Source organism: Mercurialis annua, linkage group LG2 (genome assembly GCF_937616625.2).
Source record: "Mercurialis annua linkage group LG2, ddMerAnnu1.2, whole genome shotgun sequence".
Lineage (NCBI taxonomy): Eukaryota > Viridiplantae > Streptophyta > Magnoliopsida > Malpighiales > Euphorbiaceae > Mercurialis > Mercurialis annua.
In genome coordinates this window covers 50819426-50844802 of record NC_065571.1, presented here as the reverse complement: position 1 = coordinate 50844802, position 25377 = coordinate 50819426, and the positions used below count along the sequence as shown (strand labels likewise).

Here is a 25377-nt window from a genome sequence, read left to right as displayed (position 1 = left end):
AATTACCAACAATGAATTTAAAAGTGTATAAATTTTAGTTTTTTCAAAGTCACCAATTTTAATCCGATGGACACAAAGTAGAAACCTAAATTTCAAAATTTGGATAGATGATTTATTTTTTGCAACTTCACTTCTGCTCCCCGTCCAACAAGTCAACCGTCGCCAATTTGTTAGAGCACCGAAGCCAGGTACGTAATTCAATCTTTTTCTAAATCCTTATCCTTTTTGGAGTGAATAAACTTTAGAATTGTAAATCTTTTAGTTTGATAATTCTTCGTAAACTGAAAGTGATAAATTAAAACTGGTGCCTGAACATATTGAATTGTTTATGGTCCATGATTTGTGTATTAGTTAATCTGATAATTCTTCATGCAACTGCTATTAATACCAATTTATTTGTGATAGAAAGTGTTAAGTTGATCATTGGATGATGAATAAGAAAATTTCAAAGTGAAGTCAAATCCCAACTTATATGTTAATGACAAAAAACTTGACGACCGGCCAAGTTTTTGGTTTCTAGTTTATTTCTTTTCAACATGAATTTTACATGTTCTACCTTGTTAACATAATTTGAAACAATCTGGTTTGGACAATTTTTTTGTCAAAGGATTTTACAATTAATTGATATTTGAGATTTTGAATTTTTCTCTGTTTCTTGATAACCAAATAGCAAATTAATTGATATTTGAGATTTCGAAGGTTCAATTTATTTTTTCCGTATTATTTTATTTTATGTCTCATTATTTTTTCTAATAGTTTTTTAATGGCTTCATTTTATCTATTTGGATTAGTTAGTGATTTTGCAAGTAATATTATCTTGGATGGGGCTCTATATTGGCGTAGTGGTACCGATTATGATACTCTTTGGCGTTTCGGATATCGATAGAGGGGGTGTTACTCACAAGATATAATGATTTAATTTTGAATGGTATTAATACTGCTAATTCCTCCTCTATCAACGACAAAAATGCTGAAATAGTTACAAAAATCTAGTTTTCTAATTTCCGAAAATTAAATTTCAGTTTGTAATTCGTAAATGTAATTGGTTGCCTTTTTGGTGGCTAGAAAAACCTTTGTCAATGACTGCTTTTGCAGTACTCATCATTCTCTTATTGAATGGCTTACTCAAATGTATTTTTCACGTTTTCAATGAAATTTTAGCCTTTACAAGAAATAGTAATTATTATAATTGCACTCTACTTTCATATTTTGTAATCATATATGACTTTATCGTCCTTCCTTAACAATCATTGAATTTATTTATCTTTTAGGAGTGAGATTATTTATTCGTTTGACGGCTAATTTTTAATTGCGTATCTCTTTAGTTTATTTTTATTTTCCAATCTAAAATGTTTATTTATTCTAAAATCTTAATGACAATTAAACAAAAGTGAATTAGTAGAAATATTGATTTATCGATTTATTTTGCTCAATGACTCAAAAATTCCAATAATTTATCGTTTTATCAACATTAATAAAACCTTCTAAGTATATCAGTTATGACCTAATTTGGAAAAATCAATTTCAATAATATTTGTTTTTTCTCTTTTAATAAATTAAGTATAATTTTGTTCACTTGGCAGTCACTGAATAGTGGCCTATTGAAGACTAATCGAGTCAACTAAATAAAGATATTATTATCATTGAATAGTTATCATGCAAAAGGAAAAAAAATACAGTGGCGAAATACTTTCTACGACGAAATACAATTTGTTGTAGAGTTTATTAATTTATGACTCAATTACAAATGAGCTACGAAAAAGAAGCTAATTAAATTTGTATAATGTGTATATAAAAGAGAATTAAATAAATTTGATCACGATCTTGTTAGACAACCGACACTAGGTGTAACATTATTATAAATTCCTTTGGCATGATTGCAATAGGCAGTAGTTTTATTAATCGATGGGTCTGATGGGGTTATCTGGACAGTGTTCATTACAACGTTGGTGCAGCCGTTTATGTCGCTGCAATCCAATCTAATCGCTTCCTCTTTCGACGAAGTTCCTCGGAAATCACTATACGTTACATCGCTTACTGCTATCGCCGTTGTCTGCAAATTAATTTCAATCAAATAAATAAAAACTTAAAGAAGAATTAATTAGCCGCGATTGTTTTTCCATCTTCCTCCCGCATTAGTCTAATTTTTCGTCGCTAAAATATCCGTCGGAAAAAATTTAAATTCATATAATTGGTAGTATAACTGAAAAATGCAGTGTGGTTTACCCCATTTACGCAGTTGTGTTCACCATTGCAGTAATGTTGGTCAATGATTATAGGATTTTGAGTTGCAATTAGTGTAATTTGAGAGAAAGAAATATTCCTTGCAAATCCTTGGCCACCCTGAATTAATTAATGAATTAGTTAGTTAATGAGATCATAAATTTAATTATTCATCAAAAAGAAATTAATTGCATAATTGTTTAATTATACCTCCCATGTTTTGATTCTTGCTCCATTTTGAGTTCCATTGAAAGTACAATTGTGGACGTATACATCTTCCACATTATCAATTCTTCCTTTTCCACCTAAACTTCCCACACTGCCATCCACATATATGTATCATTCATAGGTAAACCGAACCGGCCGAAAAATTAACAAATTCGGACTATGTATGATTTTCTTAAAATTAAATTTTTAATATGTTATAAAAGTTTATAAAATGTTATGTTATAAAATCGTTAGTTTCTAAATTTATCATATCTTCATTGTTTATTTTTCTTTTATATATTCCAGTAAAATAAAAACTCACAACAAACCTTCTCTCTTAAATTCAGTTTTGGATTTTACTTTCTTCAAAAACCTATTGATTTTTGACCTTTTCAATATCGAACGGAACCAAACTACCGAATACGTATATAAAAATATTATATACCGACTCTCTTAATTTCAATGAGTTCCAATTACTCTATGTTATAATAGAAAATATTAAATTTTGTCCCTTTTAATTTTACTGATTTACATGTATAAATTGTTTCTTGAAACAAACCTGATGCCGTGACCAGGGCCGCAAAAAACATTGAGAATTCTGATATGAGAGTTATTGCCATTGATAGCTACACAATCATCACCTGCATATTAAATTAATGTGTTAATTACTTTATTAATTAATTAATTAGAGTAATTAATAAAAAATTACCAGTAGAAATATTAGAGTCTTGAATCTGAACATAAGTTGATCGAATAATATCAATTCCATCAGTATTAGGGCTATCCTCTGGTGCAATTATAGTAAGATTAGAGATAATAACACCTGTGCAACTATCTATTGATATATGATTTCTTGGACTGTTCATATGAGTTAAGCCTGTTACTCTTAAATTTTCACATCCTCCCAGGAGCAGAGCCTGCAAATAAAAGTTACAAATATTATTATATTTTTCCCGTTTTAATAGAATTTTTTATTTTATTTTATTATCATACAGTTTTGAAAACATAATTAATATTTTATATTTTTATAACTTGTTTTTTACTTTTTTTACTACACTTTTATTTGATATAGTCATTAATTTTCATTTACTTGCATATTTCAATACACAACAATAAATGAGACTAGCTTCTAAGTGAATTTTAAATGAAACTAATACAAAAAATATTATTTGCAAGAAAATAAATAAGAGTTTTCAAATAAAAAAATAAAAAATGGATAATTCTGTTAGGACAGAGGAAGTATTTTTGATAAATTTAATTTTCTAAATTGATTTTACTGAAAATTAAATTCTGAACTTTACAGCTCTAATTAATATCACAATAGTTTTTCAAATATATGAAGCATATCAAAAAACAAATCCTTCTATTTTGGTTTTGGAAGTTTGTGTTAGTATTTCTTTAGGGTTAGTGTATTTTACAAAACAATTTCCAATTTTTTTATTTTATTTTAGTAATTAAATTTTAATTTTACCAACAATGGTAGATCACTAAATGAATTCAAAATAAAACTTATTTACGTAGCCAAGAAAATGTGCGTCTTCCTAATTTTGTCATGTCGTTTAAAATTTAAGATTTATTTTCAAATAAAATATATAGCTTGAAAATCTTAAAATATGTAAATTATAGCTAATATTTCGTTATCCGGGTAAACATATAATATAAACCAAAAATCATAGCCGTTCTAAATATAAACCATTCTATAAAATACTATAGGTTAGAAATTTAATCCTGAAAGTTATCAATAGTGAAAGTAATCACGTACTGTTGGTCGATCGGAACTCTCTCCGTTAATTGCCTGGAAAAAAAAAATCATCATTAATTTTTTTTAATTTTGAAGGTCTAATTAAGAAGGAGAATAAATAGATTAAACGTGCATTTGAATCGTTGTATTGTTGAGTTTTAGTCCACCAAGCTGATCCCTGACCGTCGATTTGGCCGGAACCGACAATGCTAAGATTGCGTACACCTGAGAAGAATAACCAGCTATTTGATGCCGTCTTTTCCCATGCAGAAACTGTTTTTGGTGCAACTATGTTCCCGCCAACCTGTTCCCGTCAACACAAATTTCATATGCGTAAAGTAAAAGCTAGGGCTAATTCCAAACAAAAATATGAATTTTATAGTGTTTTAGTATAATTTTGACAATTAAAAACACAAGCTATAAGATTTTTGTAAGTCGAAACAATAGAATAATTTTCCGTTAAAAAGCGTTGAATAAGTATATATTCCGCTGTCTATATTAATATTATGTCTTAAAAAAATTCTTGATGTTCATCATTACAAAAAGATAATAAATTCCTAATTAAAATTGTCAAATATTAAAAATTCGTGTTAAAATTAGTATAACATACGCTAAAAATTTATGATTTATTTTACAGTTAACCCTAAAAACTATTAGCAGGCTGTATGCTAGCACAAAATTTATGAAGTTATTTTGATATTTCGATTATGTGTCTAAACAAGTTCTCTGAAAGTTTTAAATTTATTCAAGTATAAAAATATGTTTTTGTAAATTTTTTTAGATTTAATATTTTAAATTTTGTGCAACATAAAAAATTTATATATATTTTTATATATCATGATCGATCATTTTGTTTATTTACCTTAACAAGAACACTGCCGGAGGCGCAAGGACCCGAGAATTTGAGAGGTTGTAACAAAAATGTTTTTCCTGAAGGTATATTGAGGATGGGATCAACATCCTTAGCTCCACATGTAGCATTCCATGCTTGTAGAAATGCCTGTATTACAGAAAATTGTAGAAGTCAATTTTAGATATTTAAACCAACATTTATTTATTTTTTTCAAAAACAAATCCAGCATTTATTTTTAACTAGTTCACATGTATTTCATATTTCATCGCAAAACAAATTCTTAAAGTAAAAAAAGAAAAGGTTTTATTGTAAAACAAAATCATCAAGTTTAGTTGTATTTTACAATTTTAATATAAACTTTTAGTTTCGGTAAATTAATTACGATCTGTTAGTTTTTTAGAATTCAAAATACCGTATAATTTTTTAGTAAGAAAATGTTGATGTTGTCATCAAAATGTAAATTGTTCCGGCTCGTACGCAAGCATTGTTTTGCCAAATAATTTGTCATTGTTCCGAATTGTAAAAAAAAAAAAGACAGTTCGTACCAAAATTCATGATTTAATTTGATTATCCATAAAAATTACAAAAGATAGATTTCACCTTGGAATCATCAGTTTGGCCATCTCCTTTAGCACCAAAATCAGCTACTTGAAAGATAGATGGTGCACCTTCAGTAACTAAACTAGGCACAGCAATAAAGAAAAGGAAAAAAGCAAGGAATGCCTCCTGCATTAAAAAGAATTGCATATTTAACCCCCAAAAAGAATTTAGTTATTGCAAGATAGAAAATAATCAAAATTAATATGTTATGAAAGGCACTTGATCCCACACTTATATAGATGTGGAAAATGATTGTGTATAGGAACAAAAGAGGCAAGGTTCATTCTTAGAATCCAATATTGTTGTGCATATCATATTTGATGGCCAATGCATTTATAATTAATCAAAACATACCATAAACTTTTCTTTTTAGATATTGTTATAGTTGGCAAAAGAAATTTAGAAGGCTTAATTGTTTTTAGTAGGGGTGGGCAAAAAATCGATCAAACCGATTAACCAAATTGAAAACTGAAAATCGAACATGAAAATGTAGTCAAGCCGTCCAAGAGTTTAGGTTTAGGTTTTTAACTTTTAATTCTTTTGGTTAATGGTTTAGGTTTAAAATTTGGAGTTATAAATAAACCACAGTTTACTGATTAGCCGGTTTATAAATAAAATATCCTATATTTTTTTAATGATTAAAATAAAATACTTTTTTTAGTCAACACATAAAAAATCCAAAACATAAAAATATATGCAAAAGATATTTTTTTAGCAATATATTTATATTTTAGGAGAATTTATATGTGAAAAATATTTTGAAAGAAATTTATTTTCCTTTAAATATTACCTAATACAAATAAAAATATATAGATTTATAATAGTAAATAGTGGACATCGACAACACCATAATTCACAAACCTGACTATATATATATATGCTGTTTTTAGCCATATGAACATTTAACCAGTTATGATTTTTTTTCCGTGTATATTAGATCAGAGCAGTCAGCAGTGATTTATCGTGTATAATATTAAAATAAAATACATGTTCTAATCTACAGAGACAAAAATCCTAATTGATTAAATGGTTTTATGATTAAAACAGCAAAACCGAAAAATCAAATCACTTTAAATGGTTAGCCAATTAAATGGTTAACCTTTTTTTTTAATCTTAGGTTTAGATTTTTAAATTTAGAACTCATAATATTATGGACCGGTTAACGCTCATGGACCGGTTCATTGGTCTATGCTCACCTCTAGTTTTTATACAATAACTATATATATTAAAGAAATATTTAGATTATAACCAAATCCACCACATAGGATTATGAATCGTCTAATGTGTGACACATTACGTGATTATTTACAACTACCAAATAATAAAAGTCACTCATTTCTAGATAAAATATACAAATTAATCATTAATTAAACTGGCTTTCATTATATTGAAGGCAAACGGGTTTATTTAACGTAACTTGAGATTTTAAGGACCGTGGCATTATTATGTGGTGATACGAATTGAATATCATTCGTAAGTAAGGTATAACCAAAAAAAAATATCGATTTTCAGCAGAATTCAATCTAATAGTGAAGATATTATAATATATGCATTAGATTTCAAGTTTGGATTCTAGCTTGTTCATTTCCAAATCAAATAATAAAAAATATTGCTGATAAGGAAATTCGATTATTATTTTTGTGGTAACATTTTTTTATAACAAGTAAGATTATGCTATAATCGGAATTAACATTCCTAAGATTGAACATTGTAATGGTGTGGAATCTAAATTGTATCTGGAAAATATAGTAAAGGATCTGCCATCACACTGTAAATCCACACTTCCTATTTCTGCCATCAAACAAATACATTTTCCATATTGTTTTTTCAGTCTGAGATGTGGATTTCTGACTACTGCTAGAATTTATCGATTTTACGATAGATTTAATGATAAATATGTTTTTAGTTCGTCTTTTTTAAGCCAAAATTTTCAGTAACAGATTTAATGATATGATAAAGGACAAATTATTCTTACAATTCGTATGGATTTTTTAACAGATTTCAATTGATAAAGAGGATTAAAGTTGTACTACAGAGGTAAATTATTCCGCAGTAAACCTAAAAAACTTATGGCATGTTCAATAAATCTATATATTTTCTTATAGAATAAACAGATCTGAATAAAAAATATAAATTATGTTCACTAATCTACATCTTAAATAATCTTCAATCGATTGAGAGAATCCTAATCCAAATTTTAGATATAAATTACAGAAATGCAAAATGAAACAAATTAAAATAAAATATGCATAAATATATATCATAAGCAGATTATCAAATTGCAAGCTCATGATTGAAGTATTGCTTAACATCCCAATTTCCCTCGCATGCATGGCTCGACACTCGACAGTAATCAGTGATCATATATTAGAATGCATACAAAAAGGAAAATTTAAAATTATTCTTTAATTTTCAATTTGGAAATTTTCAACACTAAAAGCTCATATTTTCCATCTTCAACTGGAAAACAGGTATACAAGTCCGAACTTTTTCAAAAGTACCAGACTACACAATGGATTTGATTTAAATATCTCAATTCAAATTAACCAAGACAACTCAATTCAATGGATCTATACCAAATCCATGTCAACTATAAACTCAAACTAAAATTTAAGTCTACTCTATTGCCCATGTGCAGGGCAACTAAGAGTTCTCGTTTATCCGAGTAACCGGAAACTAATGAAATGGAGCGTTTGCATTCTAAATACCAATACACATGCTACACGATCACTTCAACAGATTATAACATACATTATAACGGCCTCTAGCGCCAATACAGTTTTTGCCTCCAAACCTTCAGGTTGTTGCTTCTTGAGCCCTTCTATTACGACGGCACTGCAAAACATTAAACATAAGAGTTGATCAATTAGCTAAAACACCACATCAGAGTGCAAAGAATTACAAATCACGAGTTACGAATAGTCTTCTGAAAAGTTTCTCTTTGCAGTTTATAAAATAGTTAGTCTTTTGAAAACAGCAATAGATTGCATAGAAATATTAATTTGCAGATAAAAAATATCAAGTGTGAGAACAACTTACTGTATGTAGATGTATCTATCTGCTCTGGAAGCTCCTTTATATCCACCTCGAACCTCTCCTGAACCTGCAAAATCATCCAGAAGTTTATTAAAGCTGAAATGAACCAACTACAATATGTGACCAGACTCCAGAGGCTATATAATGCCTAACCTGATTTAGAACATCAGAGTCCGAAGCAGATGAAACAAACGTAATTGCAAGCCCCTTGGTGCCAAATCTACCAGCTCTACCGACCTGTCAGTGCAGAAGTAAGATCAACTGGTCAAGGCAGGTTACCTATGAAGAGCAACGGAACGATAGACAATCAACGAAACCCACTCTGTGCAGATAAGTATCGGCAGAATCCGGCATGTCATAATTGATAACAATATTGACCCGCTCAATATCAATTCCCCGACCAACTAAATCTGTGGCCACAAGAATTCTTTTATGACCCTCCTTGAATCCCTTGTAGCGTGTCAGCCTACAACCAAATAATCATTATATTTCAGCCTCACACACGCATAATCTGATTTTGCAGAAACAACCCATAAGATAACAATTCACTCATAATATGCAATCGACTAATATGGGAAGAAAACTATAGAAATCCTAATCTATAATATGGAGAAAAGATCAATGTTAAATCTTCAATTTCAAAATCAGATTACAGAACTAAGTTAACTGCTAATACAACATTTCGTTAAAGAGCAATCATCACAAACTGAACTTGAACCTTTTCAAAAGAACAAACAGTACAATTTTGTAACTTCAACAGACGCAATAACATAAAAACAAGTACATGCAGCTATGAGAATTAAAAATGACTCCTCCACTGCAATGAAACAGAAACTCATGATCCATATTATCTCAAAGGTACCTCACCACAACCCCAGAATTAAATTTAAAAAAAAAACTGAAAATAAACAGCCAAAGAACAGAATGGCACTCATTTCCTTAAGCTGAGTAAGGGGAGAGCCCCTTATAAAACTTGGGTGAAAAAATGAACATACAAGGATAAAAAGAACCATAAGGGATAACCTGCAACTCTCGCGCAATACTTTTTAATCAAAACAGTAACAAACGCTAGCAAAAGCAAAATGGATCAACCTTTCCTCTTGTGAGATGCCAGAATGAATGCAAATTGATGGAAAATTGCATTCTACAAGCAACTTGTTCAGCTCAGCTGTTCTGTTCACACTTTTTACAAAGATAACAACTTGATTAAAGTCCAGTGCATCGAGAAGATCATTCAACTTTCTGTTCTTTTCCAGCTCAGTCAATTTGATGTAGTGCTGTCATTTCAATTTTTAAAGTAAGAAGATACCAAGAAACCAGTTCGATTAAGAAGAACAAATAAATATATACCTGCACGAGACCATGGAGGGTCAACTTGGCTTCATCATCAACGTAAATTTCCATAGGCTGAAAGGAACAAATGTCATAGTAAATCATATTAGCAGCCTACCTCAAGCTAATGCAATCCAGAAGGAAATGAATGATGGATTCGCATCCCTTGAGCTGAGATTCCGGTTCATCTGAACTGTCTCCTTGCAGATGCATGTCATACAGCTAAGATGTGTCATTACCACTCAATACAAACTCTCTTTACTGTTACAGACCCAACCATAACTCCTTATTTTCTCCTCAATCTCTCCCCAACCATGCCCCATTACCGAACTCCGAAGCCCTAATTTAAAAGACTTTAAAAGTAAACAATAAGAAAAGGGATGCAGAAACGACGCATGTGCCTTTCAGATACTCAACATTCAGATACTATAATTTCTAACCCAATAAAACCAAAATTCTCCCTAATTGACAGGCTAGAGCAACTCATGACATATAACTGGATAGTAGCATCTAGAAGACTTGAAGAAATTTGGCAATATTAATAGATAAGACTTCTAAATTGAAGTAGAACTGGCCATAGGACATTACATCTTGCATAAATTTTTTGCAAACCGGGCGGATATCTTTGCTGAGTGTTGCAGAAAACATCATAACTTGCTTATCATGTGGAGTCATCTTGAAGATCTCCTGGACATCTCTCCTCATGTCTGCAAAACAAACAAGTACAAACCACTATAAAAATAAAAATCTCATGGATTACTGCACCAAAAAAATTAGCCAAAAAGAATTCAGGAGAAGTGTAGCACAGGTTGGACAACACATACCAAGTGATTCAAGCATCTTGTCACATTCATCAAGGATAAAATGCCTCACATTCTTCAAAGAGAGGTCTTTATCTCTTGCCAGTGCCAGTATCCTTCCAGGTGTGCCGACGACAATATGTGGGCATTCATTTTTCAACAAATCTTTGTGATTCTTGATATTAACACCGCCATAAAAAACAGCAACCTTTGTATCAGGTAGATATGTGCTGAACCTCTCGAACTCGTGACAAATCTATCAAATAAAGAACAAGCAGATCAGGGAAAAGATCAGCAATCAAGTCAAATAAAATCCTAAAACAACTGATGCTTCTATTGAGCAAATTTGAGTAGAAGTGCATTATACCTGGTATGCCAACTCCCTAGTATGACATAGAACAAGAGCAATAACTTGGCCAGCAGTAGGTTCAATTTGCTGTAGTGTAGATAAAACAAAAACCGCCGTCTTCCCCATTCCAGATTTAGCTTGGCAGATGACATCCATGCCCAAGATGGCTTGAGGGATGCATTCATGTTGAACTATTGAAGAGCCAAAGAAAATTGTATCCAAGGAACCTTTGGTAAGTAAAACATAACCTTGCTGATCCTTTAATTGTAAGGTTTACGAAACCAGAATACTGCTCCAAAATCAAGAGTATGATAGTGCTAAATTACCTGAAAATTTAAAGAAACCAAGATAACTAATTATTGGCTTGAAATAGGAGTAACAAAAATGATTGATCAAGCAACAATGCATAATGCAGTAACCAAAATATATTTCGAAGACCAGCAAAACACAAAAAATTGTGTTATTAAGTTTTTACTTAAATTTGAAAAGAAAAAAAAACACATCTGTGTTGAAGAAAGCATTAATGACAAATGAGGTTGATTATCTATAAAAGCGTGGAACTGCATCATCCACAACATCACAAGCGTCAAATTTAAATTGATATGGCTATTACACTAAACTGGAAGCTTCAAAGAGGCAAATAAGGGGCAAATATGGAATATGATATAGGACAAGACAAATAACTGGTAAAATGATTCCAAAAGACGATGAGAAAAAGGAGTCAAATATCTGCCTTCAGAAGGATGCTCAAATCCCGAGTCGACGATGGCCCGGAGAAGCTCTGGTTTCAACAAGAAGTCTCTGAATCCGGAACTGTGTATGCCAACATAGCCCCTAAACACAAATGGAAAAAAATAATACCATTAACAAAAGAAGCTAGCAGAAGAGCTCTTTTCAATAAACAATAAACTTCTACATCCCCTTAAATGAATTTTTGAAAAATCTATGACCATGAAATCTCTAATTAACAACAACAGCAAACTCTTTTCAAATTAAGGATCTACAAGAACGATTACATTCAAAAGTCAATACATCATAACATATGATTAAAGTAACAGCTACAATAAAAACAACGAACTCGTTATTAACACAAAAACACTGTTAATTTTTCTTTTACTTCCAAAAGCTAAATAAATCTAACTAATAAAAAACAAATTACAACACTCACTTCTTGGCGGACTCGCCATTGACTCTAGCAGCAACAAGATCAGGGACTTTCTCTTCCTCCTCCTCATAATCGAGAAGCTCCTCCTCGTAAGCCTCGGTGTCCCTTGTTTCTCCCATGTTATTTCTATCAAATTTAACAAAATCAAAACTAGATCTAAGCTAGTGTTTTTCTTTTCAAAAACTATACAAATCACAATCACAAAATTAAAGTTTCTATCAAATTCTATTACAAATGGACATAGATCTTCCTTAAAAAACTAAGGAATAAAACATTTCAATTGAGCAAATACACAAAAAATAGGGTTTCAAAATTGATAAGAATTAAAAAAAAGGAACAAATCGTAAGCATAAAATTAGAATGAAGCAGAGATGCATAAAATAATACCTGAGAAGCTTACAGAAGATGAAATTCCGTACTAGAAATTAGGGTTCGTACACTGCAAAGGAAAATGGTTAGCTAAACAGAGACGAATTTGTTAAACTAAAATATGATATTTAACACGACGACCTCAACGATATTTTTTTTTTCGAGTTCCCGTAAATGCCCCTCCATGAGTTATGGGCCTAACCCAGCCCACTAGGCCCTACAATGATTACCGTTACACGGCCCATTTACCATCTAATCCGTTATAGTATGTAAATTCACCAACCAACGGTCAGTTTATCAACTGGCTATGGCTGCTCCATGCTTAAACTTACAGATACTACAGCTAGCTTCAGGTATATTTATTTCTGTTGATCTGTCATTAATAATTAGTTAAATTCGGTTAATTAGTTAATTAATTAATACTGCTTAGTATTGCACACTGATCTCTTGTTAATGATGATGTTTAGGGATATTTAATGGAGGAAATTCTGGTAAACAGGAGATGCTTGTCCGTACGTATGTTGCTGATTCTAGACGTTGTTTCAAGAAAATTAGGGTTAGATTTTTGTAACTTATGTAAAGTAATTCTCAAATGTTTTTAATTAATTAATTCAAAGTTTAGTTGTTAATTATGTTGTGTTTGTTCATAGGCGGCACCGAGTGATTCAAATCCAAAGCCAAATCCAAAAAGTGTTATCTGTACTAACTGCGATGGAAATGGTAAATTAATTACTGTTTATAATTAATTGCAATTGGATTTAAAATTTAATCAAATTTTTTGATAGGAACATCATGATGGAGTGAGGATCAAAAAAAATTTGTTGTTAGATTTTTACATTTCGGTTACCATCGTTTTATATTTTACAACATTTTGATAATTCAATTTCTATTTTCTCAACGTATGCAGCCAATGAAAAGTTACGTGGCTACCAACTTTTATGTTGCCATATAAGGCATCATTGGCCGGCCAGAATTGCAATAGTAACCTCCCGTTTGGGAAATTTGAAATTGAATTACCAAAATGTTAGAAATAAAACGATGGTAACCGAAATGTAAAATACCTATAATTTAGTAATCGCGAGAAGTTTTAACTCCATTGAGTGAATTTGATGTTGGCAGGTGCAGTTTTGTGTTCACAATGTAAAGGAAGTGGTGTGAACTCTGTTGATTTCTTCAATGGACAATTTAAAGTTGGTGATTCCTGTTGGCTTTGTGGGTAATCCCTCTCGCTCTCTATCTATTTCAAAGTTCAATAGAGTTTTAGCATTTGGATTATGTTAATAATCTTGATCTTGTAGAGGGAAAAATGATGTGTTATGTGGGGATTGCAATGGAGCTGGCTTCGTTGGTGGTTTTTTGAGCACTTATGATGAGTAGATAGCTAGCTAGAAACTAGTTAGATGATATGATCATAAAGTACGTAACACGGAAACGAAAACCCTGAAAAGGGAAACACGGAAACGGAAAATTGTAAAATGATTTTATTTATAAGAATTTGTAGTAAATATAGAATTTTGAAGTTATCAAAGTGTTTCTAAAAATTAAAACAAAATGGCGAAATGTTATGTCTTGTGAAGTTTTTGTGCAACATAAGTACTAAATTAATATGAATATAGAAAAAAAGAACAGGACGTTGCCCTGGTTCTTAAACTTGCGTGTCAAGGTCAATTAACTAGCCATTTTAATGAATGAGAGACCATACTTTTTAATTTTAAGTCAATTATCCTTCAAATTAGATCATCACGGTCGTGAATGTGTTCATTTTGTATATTTGCAAAACACATTGAATGTTATTGGAATTGGAATTGCTTAAATTCATGTCTAGTATTATTACCAAAACACAATGAAAATGAAAATTCTAATGAGATCTCTGATATCATTGGTGATAATCATCAGCAGCAATTACTAATGGTTCTTGATGAAGTTGGTCATATGTTGTTGGAGCAAGCGAGTTGCTTCAGATTCAGGACGAAACACATGAAAAACATGAGATTCATCCGCAGCTTCCACCACTTCCACTTCTTTCACCTTTTGCTTGCCTAAAAATCCTGCATACATTACTCCCCTTTCCTTCAAAAAGTCCAAACCAGCCACGTAAACAACCGCAGCCGGAAACTCGCTCCATTCCGCTGCAGACACATAATGCATCTCGAAATTGCACCCGTAGTAATCGCGATTCGCTCCTTCTGGCAGGCTTAATCCCCAAAACATATCATTCATCTCAACATCACTCGCTGCTCCGTCGCTCATCTCTTTCTCAGTCCTTTTTTCGCTTCCAAAATACGGATGTATCAACAACAACCCCTTGATTGTAACACAAGGAACTCTGCACCGTATCGCCCTCATACCGACATGGTGAGCAATGTTCCCTCCCGCGCTGTCACCGGAGAGGAAAACACGCGAGAGATCAGCTTGCTTGAGCCAAGGTTCGTTACCAACCTGAAGAGATAGCCACTCAAGTGAAGAATAACAATCCTCATAAGCTATAGGAAGGCGATTCTCCGGGGCTAAACGGTAGTCAATCGAGAGGATGATAGACTGAGAAGTGACTGACAAGTCTCCTAGAAAGTGGTGGTAACCGAGCCATGTGGTTGAGCCAATGCAGAAGCCACCGCCGTGAAAGTAAACCAGAACAGGAAATGGCTTGGGCTCAGAAGATTCAGGGAGGAATAGTCTTGCAGTTATAGGCTTTGATGGGTGGATTACAAGGTCTTTGAATTTGTATGCATTTTTTGGTTGCATTGCAGATGTGACTATGTCTGGTGCAAAGCGTTTTACAGTTCCGTCGGAGAAGACTTGGAGGAAATCAGATGCTTCTGCAACTAAAGACATTTTCTTTGGTGTTATTATGGCTATGGAAAAAATGTGTGAGAATTGTAAATAAATGCATATGTGTGAGAATTGTAAATAAATGCATTAGTTAGAGAAGAGTATGAGACAATTTGGGTGGGTGGGTGGGTGAATTAGTGTTTGGTGAATCATCTAAATGACATTAGACACGCATAAATCACTATTAGCAGTTGAAAAATAAAAAGGGCATTGAAATCGAGCTCAAATGAGTTTCATACTTGTTAAAAAATTATTATATTTTATGCATTTAAATTTGTTTAGCAATCTATCTACTATATATATATAAAGCAGGATATTTTTTCCCATAGTTTGATACGTTGACATTTGGCACATTTTTATTCGTCCTAAAAATATATTACTTTAATTGCTTTAGTCATTATTCTCACAATTTAATAATTATACATTGATTGATTTATTAATCTTTATCATAAATTGGTAGCTTGATTTAGAAATAAAAATATTAATAATAATAGGCTAATCATTTATTTGGTAACTTTCATACATATATTCTTTTTAATTTATTTCTTTTACTTCTAATTTTCACATTAATGCTCTCATTATTGATATGTTTTACTATGGAAAATGTAAAAGCAATATATGCATATCGGATTCAATTAAATGTTTTTCCATAAATAGTTTTTTTTACATTCTAGAGTATTTATATAATTTTCAAATAATATTAAATTAAATATGTGCATACCATCATAATTGTCTTAATGATTATATTGTTGTTTAATTTTTTTTGAGGAAATATTGTTGTTTACTTATTTATCTATATTCATATTATTTTTTATTTTTACATTATTTTTACATTATTTCATCTATATTTATTAATAACGAAAATTAACATTCAACCATTACCTAAAAAAATATGGTAACTCAACTATTACGTTAACTTTATTGACATGATTATGGTAAAAAAAAATACTACTCCCTCCGTCCCGTTTAAGGAGGGACATATCCAATTTTATTTTGTCCCATCTAAGAAGGTCATATCGTGTTTTCTGTGCCAATTTATATTGAACTTCCACTTTTACCCCTTTACTTATTTCAATATGCATTAAATGCAACTCAATTTACAATACATTTATTCTATTATTAGGAGAAAATATACTAACTAATATGGGTAGACATGACAAAATAAAATATTGTCTTATTTTATTAATCTTTGTGCAAAACTCATTTGTCCCTTCTTAAACGGGACGGAGGGGTATAATAAAACGTCACTAATAAAATCATTAGGTAACAAAAGAAATTTGAAAAATATATTTCTATAATAGGTTGATAGTAAGTAAGGTAACAATCAATTTATTCAATTATATATAAAAAAATTAATAATATTTTAGTGATCTGAGACTTTAAACCAAGAGAATTCAAAAGTTAATAAATTGAATAGCTCACAAAAAAATAGGAGGAGTTATGCCTTTGATAAAAAAAAAAACGTAAGAGTAATTATCATATTTAATGCATTCATTGATATTAAATTTTTTTTTAATATACACTCATATCACCATTATATATATTCATACTTTTTTTCTTCAGCTAAGAGCTACAACAATCTCAGGTAAGTTTTCTCTTTTTTTTTTTTGAGTGTAAGTTTTCTCTTCACTATAATTGTTTTTAGTTTTACATTTTCTGAGTTCTAATTGTTTTCTTTGTTCTATTATTCAAATATTATGTCCTAACTAACAATTTTATGCAGATATTAAAAAGACTTGCTCAATATAGTGAATAAAATCATAAGGTTTTATCATCATCTTTCGTCCTTTAAAATTTTAATGTTTTAATCTTTTGTTATCAATTAGTATTTTCTTTGATTCACATTAGACATTATTACAATTCTCATATATATTTATTTATCTATTGATATTTTTATACCGTTTCTTTTAGATTAGTATAGCAAGATCGATTTTTTTGGACACTTGATTCTCTCACAATCATCTCATATATGTTAAATTTTTTTATTTATAAACGAGTATGATTAGATTAAATTGATTAGTTAATCTAATTTGGCAATATTCTCTCTCTTAAATTTCTATACATTTATTTTTAATTTACATGGTAATATTAGAGAATTTAATATATCGATTAATTTTCTAATCATATTTGATAACATTTGTTTCTTAAAAATCACTAAACAATTTCTTTTTAATTAATATGGAAAAATTGGTGAATTTTAAGTACTAATTGTTTTCTAATCAAATTTTGTGATGTTTTTTTTTCTTTAAACTGCTATAATATTTTGATAATAGTTTTTTTTTTAAAATGCTAAAATATTTATTGTTAATTGATGTGGTAAAAATTGGCAAATTTAATGCATTAATTAGTTTTTTTTAATCTAATTGAATAACATTTTTTTCTTCTAAATTGCTTCTTCCTGTTTGTATGATGAGATGATAGTAGTTGATTTGCAAATATAATTTAGTAAAATTATTTGTATCTTATTTGATGTTGCTTCGATTATTAACACTAAATTTTTTAGTTATGGATTAAAATAAAAAATATATTAAATTAATTAATTATGCTATGTACTAAATTCTTTTTTTTTTTTGTGAAAAATAAAAGGTGACTAAAATTCAGAAATAGAGAAACAAAAAAAAATCATATATAAAATAAGAAAGGACAATTACCATCATTAACTATCATAATTATTGAGTAATTGTATTTAAAATGATATGTTGAATAAAGTAAATTAATATCGTAATTAATGTCACTTTCTAAACCAATTTTGTATTATATGTACTTTATAGAGAGATTCTTAGATAGACTCATTCTACCACATCATCCGTGGACTAACCTATCATATTATGACACGTCATTAAAATAATGGCACTATCGTAATTTTATTTATTACTTATTTACACTTTTAAATAGTAAATTACGATAGTGCCATTATTTTAATGACGTGTCATAATGTGATAGGTTTAGGGCTTATTCACCAAAAAATGCCAAACATTTGCGTTTCGAGTCAGATTTAGCCAAACCTTTAAAAACCACCAGATTTAGCCAAACCTTATATGTTGTGTTTTTTTTTTAGCCATTTTTGAATCGAACCGAATTTTGTGCCTACATGTCATCCATGTCACTGCAAACTTAGCAAAACTAGCTGACATGGCATTCCAAATCACTAATCCAAACCTAACCAAACCAAACACTAAATCAAACAAAATCAAATTCAACTAATTCAAATCAATTCAATTTTTATTTTAAATTATATTTAATTAAAATAAATATTAATTATCTCAATATTTTATTTTATTCCGATTAAAATTCACGCCGACTAATAAATTTAGTTAAATTTAATTAGTTAAATAAAAAATATAAATCATCTAAAATTAATATAAAAAAAATTAATTACCGCTAATTTTTTTTTAAATAATGTTATTAAAATTTTCGATGCTTAAATATTCTTTAAAAAAATTAAATAATTTTTTTTATCGAAATTCAGACCCACCGTGGTGGTGGATCTGTCAAAAAATGACAGACCCACCACCACGGTGGGTCTGTTTGAGAACAGACCCACCGGCAATGGTGGGTCTGTTCTCAAACAGACCCACCGTGGGTCTGTGAGAACAGACCCACCATTATCGGTGGGTCTGTTCTCACAGACCCACCACCACGGTGGGTCTGTTTGAGAACAGACCCACCATTGCCGGTGGGTCTGTTCTCAAACAGACCCACGGTGGGTCTGTTCTCAAACAGACCCATGGTGGGTCTGTGAGAACAGACCCACCATTGCCGGTGGGTCTGTGAGAACAGACCCACCATCACCGGTGGGTCTGTGACAGATCCACCGGTGATGGTGGTCTGTTCTCACAGACCCACCGGTGGTGGGTCTGTCATTTTTTGACAGACCCACCACCATGGTGGATCTGATTTTTTGTAAAAAAAATTTAAAAAAAATATTTAATTTTTTCAGAAATTATATTGAAAAATTATTCCGGCGGTTGGTTTTTCGTATGCGTCTCGGTGGCGGCCGATTTTTGATTGATTAAAATTAATTAAAATGACGGTGAATTTTTTTTAATATTATAATGTTGAGATTATTGAAATATGAGTTTTAGTAATTAATTAATAATTAATTTGATTTATTTGGGTTTGATGTTTTTGGATTTATTATTTGGTTTGATTAAGTTGGGTTAGTGAATGTGCCATGTCAGCAAATTTTACTGAGTTGTAGGTGACATGGATGACATGTGGACAACAATTTCGGTTCGATTCAAAAATGGCTACAACTGACACATAACACATAAGGTTTGGCTAAATCTGGTGGTTTTTAAAGGTTTGGCTAAATCTGACTCAAAACGCAAAGGTTTGGCATTTTTTGGTGAATAAGCCTAGGTTTAGTCCACGGATGACGTGGTGGACTGAGTCTACCTAAGAATTTCTCGTACTTTATAATTGTTACATTGTTTCTTTTTGTTTGGTATTCAACAATAAACCCAAAATAAAAATAAAAATAAAAATTATTCTAATTAATAAAAAATATTATTCAATATAACTTAATATATGCTTAAAAATTAATAAATAATTGATAATAAATGTGGTTTGACATAATTATTGATAATTTATGACTTTATATTAAATATTTCACACATATGGTTACAAATTTACAATTACTTAACAATTAATTTGATAACTTTACTTATTCAGATTTTTTGATTGATTAATTTTATTTTTATAAGATTCAAAATACAAAGGAATAAGAAAATTAATTTTAGCTTATGACAGCCTTTACGTAGTTCATTATTTTATAGTAATTGCTATAATTAAACCATTTTTTTCATTAGGTTTACTACTAATTACTATTGGAAATATAAAAGGAATTTTTAATATGTCATTAATGTTAAAATTCTTTTGAATTGCCCATAAACCACTATTGTAGTAATTAATAATGTTGACCCTTTCTTATCAGTTATCACTATCACTTGCTATTTCTGATAAAAATATTTTTAGAACTTGAATTTGAATATTATCTTTCGTACAACAGAAACTAAGATAAAAAAAACCATCAAAAGCAAACAGAAAAATATCTAAAAGTAAAAGAAAATATTCTTTTTTCTATTCTTTTGTTAAAATTCAAAGACTGTAATGTGTATTAATGAAGGTAACTTATAAACATTAGATTTCTTAAGATTTGATAAAGATAGAGATTAAAATTCTTATCAATCTTTTTAAAATATCTACAATCATTCAATAAAAAATATTATAAATCTATATAAAATTTGACAATTATGCATAATATTTATTATTTTCTAATAAAAAAATTAAAAATTGAGAATGATTGGTAAAGAAAATAATAAAAAATAGTACATGTCTATATTTAATATAATATGAAAAAAAAATATAGTATATTATATATAATTAAAAATAATTTAATAAATCATGATTTTTTAGAATTTTAATATACAATTTTAATATTAATTTTTTTTATCTGTTTGTATTGTAGAAAATTTGTAATACATAGATATGTTTGTGTCTCTAGATATATAAAATATGTAGTATTTAAAAATTTATATAGATTAAATAGAATTTTTATAATTATTAATTAGACTTTTTAAATTAAAATTAATAAAAAAATTAATATTAATAAAAAAATTAAACGAAAACCGTGCAACGCGCGGGCCTAACGCTAGTAGAGTATAATATTCGGCCAATTCAAATAATATACACCTAAATTTAAGGTATGAAAATCAATATAGTGAATATATATAAGAAGTTCGTTTAAACTAACAAGTGTGGCAAATCTTTTTAATTGATATTCAAACTCGAGCTAATCCCCTAAACAAACTCGAATAGCTATAGCTCGACTTAAAATTTTGAGTTCATCTCGAATTTTTACAAATCGACATTGAGTCATTCACAATTAACCCAGCTAGTTTATACCTTGAAAGAAGGGATAAGATGCCAAAAATGGGTCAGTTTTAAAATTAAAAAAAATACGCGCCAGATAGGGGTCGAACCTACGACCTTCTGCTTAGGAAACAGACGCTCTATCCACTGAGCTACAGGCGCTTCTTGTTCTTTAACAGGAACACAATTATAAAACTAGTATTTCTGGATGTTTCTTCTAAAACAAAGATCTAGCAAAACCACTTCTACAGATACTTTGTTTTTTAACAAAGTATCTTACTTGTTTTTAATATTAGCCATCGATCTAACAAATCTAATCGGCACCGTTAAAATAAAAATAAAAAAATGACCTACTACCTATTAAACTGGTATTTAAATAACCATTTAATCACGATATCAAAACTCTATATCATTCTTAATCAACTCAGCTTTTTCATTTCAAAAAATTTCAACAACTACTTCTTATTTGATCATGAACAATTCTCAGCAACTTGACATTTAATCAGTCTACGTTTCATATAATCATCAGGTATTGCTTTTAATTACAACCAAAGTGATTATAATTAAAAATATTTTGCATAGAAAAAGCTATACATATATCAGTATTTTGAATAAAATTACAACAACTGGATCTTCTAGTAATCGTTTGAGCGATAACATTGCTTTTGTTGATTGGATTTCAGTGTTTGATACACTACGTTTTTAATAATTAAATTTTGATTAATTTGTGTTTTCTTTTTTTGCTATTTAAGTTCACTAAGGATATTATATTACCTAATTCTCAGATTATGTATTTGATTTGTTTGCTTTGATGCGCCATCCTTTTCAGCCTTTTCACCGATTCTACCGACAACCATAATTTTCCCCTCCTCTATTTGTTGCCTAGGTAATTTTTTTTTGATTTTTTATTACTGAAAACATATTGCTGAAACTTTAAATTTTTCTTATTCTTCTTTAAATTCAATGTCATAGAGTTGCAGAAATTTATCAAACAAATTTCAAATTTGGCTTTGAAAATTCTTGGTCTTCAATTAAGGTACATTATTACTGTAACTATGTTGTTAAATCTTAATGTCTCTCAGTTATCTATAGAGGTTCGTACTTGAGGTAAGTTGTAACACTCGACGAGTATGTAACCTTATCACGAGTAAAAACTTACACAAATATGTTTTTACTCGAGTAACTGGAATACTCTGCGAGTAAACTGGTTACCTCGAGTAGGAACATATCTGCAGATGTTTGTACTCGAGGTAAGATTCATCACTCATCGAGTTAGAAACATTACCTCGAGTATAAACTACTGCAGTTTTATTAGTTAGATTTGTAAAAGAATTTTATTTCATAAGATTTGTTAATCCATTATCTAATAGTAAATTCAAAAACACATGATAATCATGATTTTCATGTGTAATAGGATCATAGTACTAAGCTTTTTCAAACCATATTATTATGACTTATCATTATTTAGTTTTTTTTTTAAACTTTATTATTATGACATATTATTTTTTTTTGATAATGTGGTGATGGAAGTGTAGATTTTTTACATATATTTGATTAATTTTAATTTGCTGAGTTAATTATGAATGTATTTATTACGCAGAACAATGATTGATAAGGAAGTCGTTGAATTAACTTCTAAAACAAAGATGGAGCATATGACATCATCCAAGGTATACTCATTTTGAACTAAATATGTATATTTTTAATTGAATTTTTTTGTAAACTAAATAGTATATATTTTTAATTTTTAATGTTTTTCAAATATTATTTTTTGTTATATCAATTTTGATGAATATTTGTTATGTTTGGATGTTGTTTGTTTTATTGTTCTTATTATAATTAATTTATAAAAATATAACATCATAAGCAATTAAATTTTAATGTGCTTATAAAATATTTCAGGGTTATTTGGAGACACGTTGTGCAGTGCGCAAGTTTTGTAATATTGTGGAAAAATTTGATGATGCCAAGATCAAGAATGTTAAAGATCTTGGATTTGGTGGGCTTTTAGACATTCAGAGTCAAAATTTAAAAAAGGGCTTTTTACAACAACAACCAACTTTTTCATTTGGTTATCTTTTATACGGAGCATAATTTCACATCACAAAACTACTTTACGCGGAGTGAATATTATCTTTTTTAACCTTGGTATAAATAGAAAGAAAATAGATGTCACAACTCTTTCATTTGATTTCTGCTTCAATTTCTCTCTCAAAAATTATCGATCTCTTCTTACTCCTCTCTTCTTCGTCTGCGATCCGCCTATGTCTTTCTGCAATATCCAATTTTATGGAGGTTAAATAGATTATCATCGGAAACAATTTCAAGCTATTCAATCTCTGAAATGGCAGTGGAATGGTAGCGTTTGGGTTGGTGGTGCGACGACATTCCGCCTGGTGGTTGTGCGACGACGGGTTGTGTTGTGGCTGACGGCGGCGGTTATTGGGCAAACGATGGCGGTGTTCAACATGATAGTGACGGCGGTGATTGTTAGAATTATCTCTCTTTGATTGAATACTGTTTGTTTTAGATGTTTATATTGACAACTCTAGCTAAAAACGGTGACGTATCCTTTTGATTTTTCACATTGTGTTAACAAGACCTAGAACCATATATTTTCTGCACTATTTCATCACCAGATTCTTAAAATTAGCTGGTGATTAATGTTATTTTACTAATAATTGGAACAAGTGATGTGTGACAATTATTTCAATTGATTTTTGATTTGGCGTGACTTATGATTATTTGTTTGGCATCATTTGTAGATTTGGTCTTGTTTTTTTAATGCTTGTATTGAATGATTTTTGCTACAGTCGAAGAAGAAGAAGACTAGAGAGCCAAAGGAGGACAACAAAGTTGATTATATGGAGGCATACCACTCTTAAATATTGTCTAATGACTATGAAAAATAGATATAATGAGAAGGACATCAACTTTTGCACAAAAAATTAGAAATTTATGGTGTGATGTAAAGTAGTATAATTTTTCTAGTGTGATTTTTTATCTTAATTTAATTTCTAGCCTCATGAATGCTAAAGAGATGTTGCAACTGCCGGTTTTGTTTTATTTTTCATTTATAAGGATAATGATATGTTATTTTTTGTGTTAATTTTAAGTTCATATTTTATTTTAGCATTGATGAAAAATATACTAATAATGTTAAATTATTGTAATATTATAGTGTTGATATTTTGTTGATATTATGTTGATTTTAGTACTGATGAAAAAGATTATAATAATGTCAAATTATTGTAATATTATAGTGTTGATATTGTGTTGACATTTTGTTGATTTGTGTTAATGTTCGATTGATATTAGGGTGAGTTTAATATTGGTAAAAAATGATCTTGTACGTGAAATAAAATTAAAAAAAATTAAAAATTAAATTGAAATAATGCCGGAAAAATAAAAATTAGTGTTATTTAAAAAAAATTAGTTAGTTTATCACATGTTGATTTTTGGTTGATTTTGTGTTGATTTTATGTTGATATCTTAAAAACAATTAAAACTAAATATTTGGTAAATAATAAATATCGATTAATTATGAGCAAAAAATAAAGGTAAAAAAATATACAAACGTAAAAATTAGTATAAAAAAGATTTAAATATTAATATTATTCGGTTTATTAAATGTTGTTGATTTGTGTTGATATTATGTTGATATTTGAAAAATAAAATAAAATTAATATATATGGTAAATAACAAATGCTGATTAATTGTGAGCAAAAAATAAAGATAAAACAATATTAAAAAAAATAAAAAATATTTAAAATTAATATTACTCAATTTATTAAATGTTGTTGATCTTGTGTTGATTTTGTGTTGATATTTGGTTGATTTTAGCATTAAAGAAAAAAAAAACCACATTATATATAAAATAAATTAAATTAAATAGAAACAATGTTGAGAAAATAAACACAATATCAATATAAAATCAACACAAAATCAACAACATGTAATAAACTAATTAATTTAATTTTTTTAATTTTTTTTCATTAA

The 25377-nt window shown here is 29.4% G+C and overlaps 4 protein-coding genes, 1 long non-coding RNA gene and 1 other non-coding gene across 8 annotated transcripts; 2 read left to right on the top strand and 4 right to left on the bottom strand.

Annotated features, from left to right (window-relative positions):
• Nucleotides 1–1813: 1813 nt before the first annotated feature.
• LOC126670542 (probable polygalacturonase At3g15720) lies at nt 1814–5756 on the bottom strand. Its single transcript, XM_050364293.1, has 8 exons — nt 5625–5756; nt 5034–5171; nt 4325–4475; nt 3140–3364; nt 2990–3071; nt 2434–2542; nt 2227–2343; nt 1814–2053 (listed from the first exon to the last, which is right to left on the bottom strand). The coding sequence occupies exons 1-8, from the start codon at nt 5754–5756 to the stop codon at nt 1817–1819; spliced, it is 1191 nt and encodes a 396-aa protein (XP_050220250.1). The 3' UTR covers nt 1814–1816.
• A 2374-nt stretch (nt 5757–8130) lies between these two features.
• Nucleotides 8131–12837, bottom strand: LOC126667501 (DEAD-box ATP-dependent RNA helicase 15). Of its 2 annotated transcripts, none has more exons than XM_050360489.2 (12): nt 12694–12837; nt 12310–12432; nt 11875–11975; nt 11160–11332; nt 10817–11048; nt 10512–10699; nt 10011–10067; nt 9753–9937; nt 8982–9126; nt 8814–8897; nt 8664–8727; nt 8131–8459 (listed from the first exon to the last, which is right to left on the bottom strand). In XM_050360489.2, exons 2-12 carry the CDS (start codon nt 12423–12425, stop codon nt 8449–8451), a joined length of 1356 nt encoding a protein of 451 aa, XP_050216446.1. In that variant the 5' UTR covers nt 12426–12432; nt 12694–12837; the 3' UTR covers nt 8131–8448. The 2 variants fall into 2 exon arrangements, with proteins under 2 accessions (XP_050216446.1, XP_050216445.1); XM_050360488.2 differs by having other exon boundaries at nt 10581–10699.
• Nucleotides 12838–12949: 112 nt separating this feature from the next.
• LOC126667503 (protein BUNDLE SHEATH DEFECTIVE 2, chloroplastic-like) lies at nt 12950–14203 on the top strand. The gene is made up of 5 exons (XM_050360491.2): nt 12950–13028; nt 13143–13231; nt 13326–13395; nt 13795–13891; nt 13974–14203. Exons 1-5 carry the CDS (start codon nt 12983–12985, stop codon nt 14050–14052), a joined length of 381 nt encoding a protein of 126 aa, XP_050216448.1. The 5' UTR covers nt 12950–12982; the 3' UTR covers nt 14053–14203.
• A 262-nt stretch (nt 14204–14465) lies between these two features.
• LOC126667502 (probable carboxylesterase 17) lies at nt 14466–15574 on the bottom strand. Its single transcript, XM_050360490.2, has 2 exons — nt 14732–15574; nt 14466–14630 (listed from the first exon to the last, which is right to left on the bottom strand). Exons 1-2 carry the CDS (start codon nt 15505–15507, stop codon nt 14552–14554), a joined length of 855 nt encoding a protein of 284 aa, XP_050216447.1. The 5' UTR covers nt 15508–15574; the 3' UTR covers nt 14466–14551.
• Nucleotides 15575–17003: 1429 nt separating this feature from the next.
• Nucleotides 17004–24392, top strand: LOC126670032 (uncharacterized). 2 transcript variants are annotated; one of them, XR_007638623.2, is made up of 7 exons: nt 17004–17089; nt 17228–17269; nt 22208–22264; nt 22351–22414; nt 22979–23048; nt 23281–23377; nt 24192–24392. It is a non-coding gene; the product is annotated as an uncharacterized LOC126670032 (long non-coding RNA). The 2 variants fall into 2 exon arrangements; XR_008790096.1 differs by having other exon boundaries at nt 23281–23861.
• On the bottom strand, nt 21468–21540 carry TRNAR-CCU (transfer RNA arginine (anticodon CCU)). The gene has a single exon. It is a non-coding gene; the product is annotated as a tRNA-Arg (tRNA).
• Nucleotides 24393–25377: the final 985 nt, after the last annotated feature.